The following is an 11253-nucleotide window of genomic DNA, read 5'->3' as shown; positions in this document are numbered from 1 at the left end:
TTATAATAGGTGGTAGTTAATTAAGAGAGAGCCCTTCCTAAAAAAAAAAGTCAAGTTGCCAAGGCAGGTGAAAGCTWTTGCAACCCTCTGATTTGTTGCCTCATTCCTCCAGTCAGCAGCATTGCCTTTTAGCCTTTAAACGTCTTAACTCAACTCCTGTTTGTTTTATGCTGCTGGCTCTCACAGTTCAAACCAGATTAATGAAAATCCTCTTATTTATCCACTGCTTTGAGATGCTGCCAGTGTTTGTTTCTAACAAGATGGAGTGTTTATTCCTCATTTGCAGGTTTAGGTTTGAAACTAATGGGTTTCCTGATGACTTTGAGGGTTTTTGGTGTTTGCTCCTGTTTTAACCATTTCTACATGCATGTCGAATGTGCTCAGTCCAGCTGGCTGAAAAATGCTCACACTGAGGAGCCTTTGAGCTTTCACAATCATTAACACGTGGGGACTGCAGTTTCGGATTTTTAACTGGCACTTTCACGTCCTCTCAGGTGTTCAGGCCCGGGCGGTGTCCTTGGATGAACCGGCTGTCCTCCCTCGCCATCGCCTCGCCAGCGAGGGTCACTCTGACGACGCTTCTGATGTCCCCGTCCGTTCCCCCGTCCGCTGCGTCTCTCCAGAGTTTGTCAACGCCATAGCGATGAACCCTGGAGGGCGGCCCAAAGAGGTAGAAAACAAACGTCGAGTGAGTGACTCGTGTCAGCTTCGGCTTGTGTTCACATGTCGTTTTCCCCGCCGCTCTTTAGAGGAACATGCACAGCTACCGGGAGGCCTTCGAGGAGATGGAAGGAGGTCCCATCAGTCCAACACCCACAGCTGGTGGTGAGGCGTTTCCCCAAACCCCCGCCTTCCCCATCTCACCGCAAACCCCTTACTTCAATTTGTGTAAGTCCCCCATCCCCCTCGGCTGACTGACAGCACTGTGGAGCTTAGATTCATCAAATTCATTGTTTATCTTATTTTAAAGAAAGGAAATATTTCTGCTAAATCTGTCTCTTCATAAAAATGACCTGTAAAACACTTAAACAGAAGAGTGTCAGGTTAATCCAGATATTTACAACCAGGTGAAATGAAAGCACTGATTTTTAAACCTGAAGAAACAGAAAGGATGAGGTGAAAATTACAACACTTGGAGGTTAAAATTATACAACATACAGTATTTACTTTTTTCTTTTTTATTTCTCATAAGTCTCTGTATTCACTTCTTTCATTTGTAATAAATCACAGCTCAAAGATAAACCTGCAAAACTAGATTATGAAAAAAAAAATACAAACCAGTAAACTTGTTGTGTTTATTCAATAATTATCCAGTAAATTCCACAGTTCGACACCAGACACTGATCTTAATTTACTTCCTGTTTCCTTCACATGTTTAGTCTTAAAGACCAGAAACATTGGGTGGAATGTTTTTACAACAAACAGACTCTCAAATGACAAATAAATCAAACAAAAATGGAATTTTAGAATTTAATTGCTTCTTTCACAACATGATTTTTTTATCCTCAGCTGAGCACAAAATATAGTTAACTGGTAACATTTACCAATTAACTGCAAACAGTTTTGCAATTTCCTGCGAAACTTGTGAAAGGCGCATGYTGAGAACTGATTAGTGCACGTTAAGGCAGATTTATGTCTCTTTTTGATTAAATTCTGAAGTTAGGTACCCATCTCCCCAACATAAACATTCACACCATCCACCAGTTAAAGGTGGAGCTTCTGTGCAAAGAATTTATTGGGATTCTTTGGTAAGTGGAAGATGCACAACCATCTGTTGGAGTTCCACTGTCCCTCACCGTCAGCCAGACTCATCCCTGCCCTTGTTTTTTTTTTCTTTTTTTTATTATTGTTGTTTTTTTCCCAGCACTTATCACTGCGCTGCACTGCTTTGGTATAAGAGCCACAGAAGAGCAGCACGTTTATTTTTAAAAATGATAAATCCGTAGCTTTTTGTTGTTATAAAACTTTGAAAAGTCCACAAATGGAAAGATTAGACCATGTTTTGTTTTGTGCAGCTGCTGCTCTCTGTGTTGCTGTTGCTGCCTTGTTTCCCTGCAACCAGCGTCCTGCTTGTTTGATTCTTGTGTTGCACATTTGTGCTTGTGGACTAATTTCTTATATGTATGCTCACCCTGGAAGGATAGACATATTAGGTGGTTGTATGCAAACTTTGAAGAAAATGATTTGTTGTAAATGAAAGAGTCACCATAWATCCAACGTTTGTAGAGAGTAAAAAATAAATTTGGTCTGAACCTACTTTTAATCATCAAGATAGTAGTTAAAACCTTTGAAAAATCATTTTGATACATAAAAAAACCTTGGATCAGCTCTGCTTTGACACCAACTCATGTTTGAYGTGCACCTTGGTAAAGTTTGGATCTCCTGCATGTTTCAAGCCTCCATCAGAGCATGACGCATGGGAATCCACCACTAAATATGTCAGTTTTTGTGTGTGAACCCATGTAGACGTCTTGGCAGCTGATATTACTCTGTTCCATTCCTAAGACTTTAAAATCGAATTAGATTGTTTTTTTTTTAAAGGGACAACATTTGATGATTTTATTTTGTGTTTTTACACAAGTTAAGATTCTCGTCCGATAGCAGCTGTCAAGACGGTGGCAATCTTTGAAGACACGTGGTCATTTGTGTCCAATGTCTCTTTCAGGCCGGTCTCCTCCTGGTCTCGCCAAGACTCCACTGTCAGCTCTGGGCTTGAAGCCACACAACCCGGCAGAAATCCACCTCAATCAAACAGGCTCAGGTTGGTTGGGACAATTAGATGTTTTTTTAAGGAAAAATCTGAAACYCAAGCAAGGTTAAAAAAAATATTTTGCACTTTAATTAATGAGCAAATATTGTTATCAGCTGCAGGCAGTAACAAAAACTTGATTAAATTAACTTTTTTTAAATACACTGTCCAGCTACATCATTAACGTAATCTTACCATTATTGGTTAAATTCTAGTAAAACAATTTGCAATATTTGTGTCTCCAATGATGCCGTACAGATGATGAGAGCAGTGAGGGTGAGGAAGGTAAGACTGTTTGTAATGCCAGAGAACTCAGATGGCATCTGAGTTTGTTAGYACTTGCCACCTCATTTAGCTTAAGATCTCACTCAAGCCGTGTTTCCATCCAATTTTAATGCAAATTTTGAGCRAACTTTTAAAATGSTGCAAARAAAGTGTGTTTCCATCAACTGACTTGGAGCGAAACAACCAGGCTAYGTAACATGTAATTATGTCAGACGTTGACGTTAYGCWTGGCTGTAGTAAACAGGAAGTAAACTCRCAAACTCTTCACGTTACGGGAATATCTGGTAAAACACTGGCAGCGGGAGGAGGGGCCAACTGCAGCCGCTACAATTATTGTACAGTGGGAACAGCTGATCGAGGTAAATGTTTGCTACCTCAGAACTTATTCGGCAAATGTGTTTCCACCTCCCCTTTTGCGCATTAACTCTTTTCCGGAGAATCCAAAAAGTACTGAGCGTAAAAATGTTTTTGCGAAATTGAGAAAGTTTTTGCGAATTTTGTCGTTTCCACCCACCTTTTCTAATGCAAAAACCATTGATGGAAACACGGCTTCAGTAGCTGTGTTTCCATTGCAAACGTGCGCAAAACTTTGTCGATATTTTGTTAATGTCGAAAAAACAGTTTCGCAACTGCAGTGTTTCCATTAAGTAAGAAATGCTATTAAAGTCACGCGTGAATACGTTTGTCCTCACGATAAGTCATTACAAACATGGCGATAATGGATGTAAACACATAGCATGTTGCTACCGCGACACTAGCGCTCATCATCAGAGGAGACGTCGGCGTCTTTTATCGAGGCTTTCCAGMGACAAGYCCCTACTTGGGAGTGGCTACGTATGCTGTGTTTTTGGGAAATTGTGGTCGGTGAGTTTATTTCTTTTACTACTTCTGTGATATTACTACTACTTACTTCCTGTTATCTTCTTCRTTGTCATCTTTTTTGCCAGTAGAAACAGCCGGTTGTTGATCACGTGACTCCCGTGACGCGAAAAAAGTGTTTCCATTGCAGTTTTACGAAAAACGCCAATTTCGATACGGCCGAAAAACCACCTCATCCTAGCACAAAAACATTTTGTCGAAAAACATAATTTTTTTCCCAAAATTGACGTGTTTCCATTGAACAAATTTATTTTCGAAATTCTAATTTGCGCATTTTCATGGTCAATGGAAACGCAGCTAGTGATCCATGTGCACCAAAAAACATTTTAGATTCATTTCTTCTCCTAAAACATCGCATACATTCTTTGAAGAGCAACGATCGCCCTCATCAACACGCTGCTCTTTGCGTCACAAATCAAAAATCACTGAATTATAGTGAACAGAATGAATTAGTGAGGCTCTTTTTTTACATACAGCTCCAAGGAGCTACGTAGAGTCTGTGGCSAGGTCGGCAGCAGCAGGCGGAGAGCTGTCCACGTCACCTCGAAGTCTTAGCCCCACTGGAGACAGCAAGAGTCACCCGAGGAGTCCAAGTCCCCCCACCCAAACACTAAACCCACCTTTGTCCAGCAGCAGTCCCATCCAGAGCTCACAGGGGTGAGTCGAACACCTGCTGCTTTCTTGTACATCTACCTGGTTTAATTTAGGATTAAGAGTTTTGAACAGAACACCAGATAAAGTGGCTTAGCTAGCTAATTAATSCAAGTCAGTCAACATTTTTTCTTTCTTTATTTTTAGGGATCCTCACTTAACTGAAAGCAGCACATCCTCCCAACCGGCATCTGATTCTGGGTTCTACCCCCAGCCCACWCACATCCCATCCAATCAAAACCCGAATCCTTCCACTTCCTCCTACCTGGACTCCAGCTCTCCAACCTCTTCCCGCCTCGGCTCCACAACCCCCACACTGTCCTATCTTGGTCCCAGCAGCCTGTTGGGGAGCTATCCATCATCTGATCCCAGCCCACCTGTCCCAGAGCCATCCAAGATGGCTATTGGCTATGGAAGTCCCCATCCTCTGCCCATCGTCCATGGCTCTGTCCACAGTCCCATCCTCCTGCAACACGTGGGGGTTCGACAGGTTGGGTCCAACCAGCTGATCCAGAAATCACCAGCTAATGGTTTTGAAGAGATCATGGCAGGGTTAGGTGGGAGTCCCATCCTTGGTCGCCGTCTGTCACAGGGTACTCAGAGCAGCCCGGTCCTCAGCAGACAGGCCTCTCTGGGACAGGCGTCTCAGCACAGCCCAGTCCTCAGCAGGCAGCCGTCCTTGGGTCAACCCATCCAGAGCAGCCCCGTGCTCAGCCGACAGCCATCCGTCACACACCCTCAAGGAAGTCCAGTGTTGGGCCGTCACCCRTCCGTGACCCAGATGTCCCAGAGGAGTCCCAGTTTAGACCGCCACCCCATGCACAGCGGTTACACCACGCCAGATGAGAGACACGGGAACCTGTCAAGACAGAGCAGCTCCTCTGGCTACCAGGGACCACCCACCCCCTCCTTCCCCGTCCCCGCTGCTGGCTTCCAGGATGGTGGGGTGTTGGGGATGGGTGCGGGTTTCAGGCAGGGGAGCCCAGCTTCTGTTTTCCAGCCCCAACTCCCAGAGAAGAGGCGCATGTCCAGCGGCGACAGACCAAACGGAGGACTGTCCTACGGGACGCTAAATGGGAAGATAGTGTCCCCGGTGAATGGAGGAGGTACTTCAGGCTACTTCCACACCTTGTCGGACTTCTCACGGTTCAATATACCTGGTGAGCAAGTTTGTCTAGTGGAGAAGTGAGATTTATTTGTCCAATCTGTGTGGATTTATAATATCTGAATTCAGAAATAATTTTTCAACATTTGATTTGTTGGAACATTTAAATATTTTTTCTATGAAAAGAGAAAAAAGAAAAAAAAGAAAGAGCTGAGAGTATTTAATTATTTTTGTCTGCAGATGGAAGCCCAGAGAGCAGGCTGAATGTTAAATTTGTTCAGGACACGTCTAAGTTCTGGTACAAGCCCGACATCTCCAGGGAGCAAGGTAGGCTGCTTTAAGACTTCAGTTCAATTCAAATTCCAAAAAACTTTATTGATCCCGAAGGGAAATTAAATAAAAGACTCTGTCCAAAATAAGTATCAAAAGATGGCTATGTAGGGTTCTGATTTTCAGAGCTGTATCTTCTTCTTCTTCTTATTATTATTATTATTATTATTATTATTATTATTATTATTATTGTTGTTGTAAGCCATAATCGTGAAAATTTCAAAAAATAAAAGCTTGAAATATGTCAGTCAATGATTTTCACTTTCTGAAGTGACAAAATAAAACTTAACTTTTCCATGATATTAATTTGTTTGAGCCGCACCTGTAAAGACAGTTTTAAAAACCTTTTCTTGCTTTCGTACATTTTCCAGATAAAAACGGGACCTCTTTTTGTGCTGACATCAGCAGAGATGTTGACAGACTAGAACATTTTTCATGCTTTTATTTAAAAAAAGCAAAGCCTTTAAACAAATTTTAAGGTCACGTTTGTGTAACCGACACGCAGAGAAACAAGCCACGCTCACACGTCACCACTTTGTAAAACACATGCAGAATAATGAATCCGCATGCAGACTTGTGATGAAGTCAGCTGCCAGCTGTCTCGCTGTCTCGTTTTTTTTTCTTCTCTTGACTCATATCTTAAACACGTGCACAACTGCAATGACATCAGACACAGAGGCAGTTTCTACTCAGTGCGGYGCAACCCAGAGTGAAAACCACACCATATGTAGAGAATTACTGGATCTCTGCATCACTCGTCTCATCCATCTTCTTTGCTTAAAGTGTCACATATGAGGAGGCCGAAGTAGAACTCGAAGTAACGGATCTTTAAACAATGGAGTGTCTGAAACAAAGTGTCATATTGGAAACTGAAATCCTAATGAAACACAGATGGACTGAAGGTTTTTAAGGTTATGCTTCACCTCCTTTTTTTCCTTTTTTTAACCTTCAACATGGTATTTTTTAAAACACATCATGTCTGCTTTAAAAAACAAACTTCGCTTTTTTTTCTCCAATTTTACATCATTTTTTTTGTTTTCAAACTGACATCACAAAAATAATTTGAAGCATCTGTTAGTTGTGTGACCAACACCCTTATAGCCAAAAATAACAAACAAAAATAAGCTATCCTGCAAACTGTTTTCTGGTTCAAACAAAATCCCACTTTTAAACTGTTCCCTCCATTTTCTATAACTTTAAACACAGTAGGTCTAAGTCTTCCACGCCTTCCTTTTTTCCTTTGAACCCAATAATCAAAGCAACATCTTTTGCATTGCAGCTATCAACCTGCTGAAAGAGCGAGAGCCGGGAGCCTTCGTCATCCGAGACAGCCACTCGTTCAGAGGGGCGTATGGTTTGGCCATGAAGGTGGCTTCTCCACCTCCAACTGTGCACCAGAACAAAAAAGGTAGGAGGAAGAAGAGCAGGTGTATTAATAACAAGGTCCCTGCCTGCCCTAAAGTCATCTGCATTTAAAGGACAGAGCATGCAGTTACTACCTTTTTACTTCTATTTCTGGACTCAAATATTCTAAGAAGTACCGTATTTATTCAAGTATAATACGTAAAATTAAATCCATAAAATCATCCATAAAGTTGGGGGGTAGTACTATACTCTGATAAATATTTTTACTTGTGTATTTTAACTGAAATATCGGCTTCATTCACAAAATCCCTGAGTCCGGAAATGAGACCGCGTCATAAAAAGCAGTTGAAACGAGCTTACCTGTGACATTCCTCCGTGCTTCTGAGCGAGATAATAACAGATCCAGGCAGGCGACATGATGTGAAAAAAGGGGGAAAAAGGCAGTCCTGCAGCTTAGTAATGATAACGAACTAATGACATTAGTGTGTGACTGGGCCGCTGCTGGAACAACAACAAACACATGTTCGTCTGTAATGGCTGCCATCTACCGGTGTTCTGAAAAAGTTTGTATTCCTGAAAAAAGTTTCCCCACCAGAGGGGGCGCTCACGAGTAGGAAGTAATCTGCTTTTCCCCCACAAGATGGTCCAAATCTCATGTGAAGTCTCTGACTTTTGTGTTGGCGCCTCCTGGTGGACTCTGTGTAAAATGCCAGAATTCATATGATGCTGCTACAGCTGATATATATTTGTTGTCAAAATACCTTTTAGTACATATGTTGTTAAAATAAAATGAACAGTCCAATGATCATTTTACTGATATGTATAAAGACTGCAAAGGCTGAAAAATCTTGAAGTCTGTATGAAATTGGAGGTAGTTTGAAGATTAAATTTTTTATGCTTTTTAAGCTCAAAAAAGGGGGGGGGGTCGTATTATACATGAGATCGWATTGTACACGAATAAATACGGAATGTATCAACAATGTCTAAACATGATTTCCTCTTTGATATTTACTATATAATTTGTTTCAGTGATCAACAACAAAAAGAACTTTACGTGATCTTAACCTTTGACCCCAAATTATTTTCAGACCTGTGTTCAGCCAAGAACAATTACCATATGTATTTTTACTGCAATCAGTAGCTCTGTTCAGGAGCTACAGTGCACACAATAAAGTATGACGGACACCCAGTAACGCACAGATGGGTAACCGTGCCAAGGTCACGTTTAGAGGTTCAAGTAGGATTAATGTGGTCTGAAACTTTTACAGTCATCAAATTTGCGTCGTATCGTACAAAATAATTTATTTCCTTTTTTAACCAGGTATTTTAATTGTACCATCGATGAATTAGAAAAAAATGCCAGTTTTTTATTACCAATCAACAAAAATGACCTGGACCTTTGACCTTTGATGCCCAAATCTAATCATACTGAGTACTACCCTGATAGAGTTACTATGCTTATTTATAAGTAAAAATATAATTTAATTCAGAAGATATCATGCACACAAGACCACCCATGATGGACAGACACCACACTAACACAGAGAACAGTATACYTCCGGCCCCCAGTGGGCGGAGCCATACTAATAATTGCATCAGGGACGTTAGAAACACTACAAGAATAGGTTTAATCTATCTTTTCTTTGTTTTGCAAGAAGAAAATAGAGTTAATATGTTAATGCCACAAATGTAATGTCTAAATGTTAGTTTGACCTTTCATGTGTCACAGGCGACACCACCAACGAGCTAGTGAGGCACTTCCTGATCGAGAGCAGCCCTAAAGGAGTGAAGCTCAAAGGTTGCCCCAACGAGCCTTATTTTGGTAAGCTCTGTTTTTGTTCCACATCCATGCAGCTTTGTAATGTTTGAATTGCAAACTCTGCTGTTTATCTGTCTAACTCTGCTGCAACTCTTTTCCCATTTGTCAGGTTGTCTGTCTGCTTTGGTCTACCAACACGCCATCACACCTTTGGCTCTTCCTTGTAAGCTCATCATCCCGACTGCAGGTACGAAGTGTCTTCAGTCTGAAGAGATTTTATTGTTGTTGTTTTATTATCTGTTGACCAGTGTTGGTTTACAAGTGACATATCATGCAAAATCTACTTTTTTAGCTACTAAATACATTTTGTTGTGCACTTGGAGTCTATAGAAAGCAGAAAAGTTGAATATAGTCCCTCCTGGTTCTGGGAATATATCTTTATATTCTGTTTAGGTCAAAGTTTTCTCTATTTTCTATGATGTTTTCTGAAATATTACATCAAATTATGTGTTGGAATTACCGCATAAGGTCTTGTCCTCATCTTAATTCTTCTCTGGTTCTGGGTCAGACTCTGGTTCTGGGTCTGACTCTGGTTCTGGGTCAGACTCTGGCTCCAACCTGTAATACTGGATGAACAAATCTTCTGTTGTTGACATGTTTTAATTACATTATAAATAAAACATTTCTGTAAGCTAGAAAACCTAAACCCCTCTCTCAAACCGGGGTGGGTCGGTCTGGAAGCCGGAGGGGGGCGGAGCTTGAAGCTTCTTAAAGGAACAGTAACAAAACCAGCTGCTTTGAGACACAGAAGAAAAGTGGTGAAAGAAGAGCTGGTAAAGTTAGAATAAGGAGGAATTCAGACCAAAGCTTTGTAGTTCCACTTTATAAAGACCCCAACTGAAGGATTTAAAAGTGAAAAGGAAGGATTTAAAAGCATCATATGTCTACTTTAAGATAAAAATATGTTTTCTGTAGATCTGATGGAGGAAACACCCGAGGTGGCAGCACCAAACCCTCTGGTTGAAAGATTAAAACAAGGAGCAGGTAAAACCCATTTTAAAGTTTTTTTTTTAATTTCCTGTTGGCTTCAACCAACATCCAGAAGTTAGAGTCGATCATTTTGGTTCCTGAATGACCTTGTTTACTTGTTCTGACAACCTGACGTCCTTGTTATCCCAGTGCAGAGCGCCCCTGCTGATTCCCATGGTAAAAACCTCTTGATCATGTGGAATGTGCATCGTACATGTTTGTCTGTGTAATGTTTTTTTTTTAACAAAAGCATCCAAATTCTCCTCTGTAATGAATCAAATGTATGTGGAATGATTTGTATGGATTCCCCTCTCAAACTTCAGCCTTGATCCAGGAAGCATGTCCACTAATCAGATCTATTTGCATGAGCCGGAGTGGTTTCCTCCAGCACATCTGACCCATTCAGGACTGTTTCTCTGCAGCGTGCAACGTTCTCTACATCAACTCGGTGGACATGGAATCCCTGACGGGCCCCCAGGCAGTGGCCAAAGCCATAACCGAGACTCTGACCGCCGCTTCTCCACCGGCCGCCACCGTCGTTCACTTCAAGGTGTCCTCGCAGGGCATCACRCTCACCGACAACCAGAGGAAGTAAGGCCGAGTCCGCCGACACGACAACRGCACGTCCGAAAACCTCGTTGTTCAACAGAGAGAATAATCTGTTTGTCGACTTGCTTCCCTTCTAGGCTTTTCTTCCGGCGCCACTATCCCACCAACACYGTCACTTTCTGCGATACGGACCCTCAGGACAGGAAGTGAGCACAGAAACAAACATTCAACATACAATTACCTGTTTTTTAAAAAGAAACTGCTTGAATTTTTCTGACTTTTTTTACTTTAACAAATCCATGTAGGAAAATTTTAAGTTTTTCTGTCTTGTGTGACAAAATACAACAAAAAGCCTGTTTTCTATATTGTCTACAATGTATTAATGCACACTGGATCACAAGTGTGGAGGACCGAAACTGACAGGAAATATCTAAATGGACCAATAAATAAATAAATGCACTTAAAAACCACCAATTAAATTAAAAAAGGAGAAATTTACCTCATGTTTTATAATTTAATTGATCTTCATATTTATTTTTCCAGCTTAGTTAC

The 11253-nt window shown here is 41.2% G+C and overlaps 1 protein-coding gene across 12 annotated transcripts in view; it reads left to right on the top strand.

The window, feature by feature from the left end:
* The window catches only part of tns1b (tensin 1b), a 90174-nt gene that overhangs the window by 76902 nt on the left and 2019 nt on the right, over nucleotides 1–11253 (top strand). For 7 of the 12 annotated variants that reach the window (XM_014020873.1, XM_014020870.1, XM_014020867.1 and 4 more), the window contains 13 exons: nucleotides 495–670; nucleotides 750–888; nucleotides 2666–2761; nucleotides 4390–4570; nucleotides 4712–5724; nucleotides 5910–5996; nucleotides 7279–7407; nucleotides 9094–9186; nucleotides 9293–9370; nucleotides 10099–10167; nucleotides 10303–10329; nucleotides 10575–10743; nucleotides 10839–10907. In XM_014020873.1, the coding sequence (XP_013876327.1) occupies nucleotides 495–670; nucleotides 750–888; nucleotides 2666–2761; nucleotides 4390–4570; nucleotides 4712–5724; nucleotides 5910–5996; nucleotides 7279–7407; nucleotides 9094–9186; nucleotides 9293–9370; nucleotides 10099–10167; nucleotides 10303–10329; nucleotides 10575–10743; nucleotides 10839–10907 (2326 nt within the window). Of the gene's footprint in view, nucleotides 1–494; nucleotides 671–749; nucleotides 889–2665; nucleotides 2762–4389; nucleotides 4571–4711; nucleotides 5725–5909; nucleotides 5997–7278; nucleotides 7408–9091; nucleotides 9187–9292; nucleotides 9371–10098; nucleotides 10168–10302; nucleotides 10330–10574; nucleotides 10744–10838; nucleotides 10908–11253 lie in introns of those variants that run through there. The other 5 variants (XM_014020876.1, XM_014020869.1, XM_014020871.1 and 2 more) reach the window with 4 other exon arrangements.

The sequence above is a fragment of the Austrofundulus limnaeus genome, unplaced genomic scaffold, assembly GCF_001266775.1.
Source record: "Austrofundulus limnaeus strain Quisiro unplaced genomic scaffold, Austrofundulus_limnaeus-1.0 Scaffold270, whole genome shotgun sequence".
Lineage (NCBI taxonomy): Eukaryota > Metazoa > Chordata > Actinopteri > Cyprinodontiformes > Rivulidae > Austrofundulus > Austrofundulus limnaeus.
The sequence above is the reverse complement of the archived record's forward strand: the minus strand, read 5'-3'. Positions and strand labels throughout refer to the sequence as shown.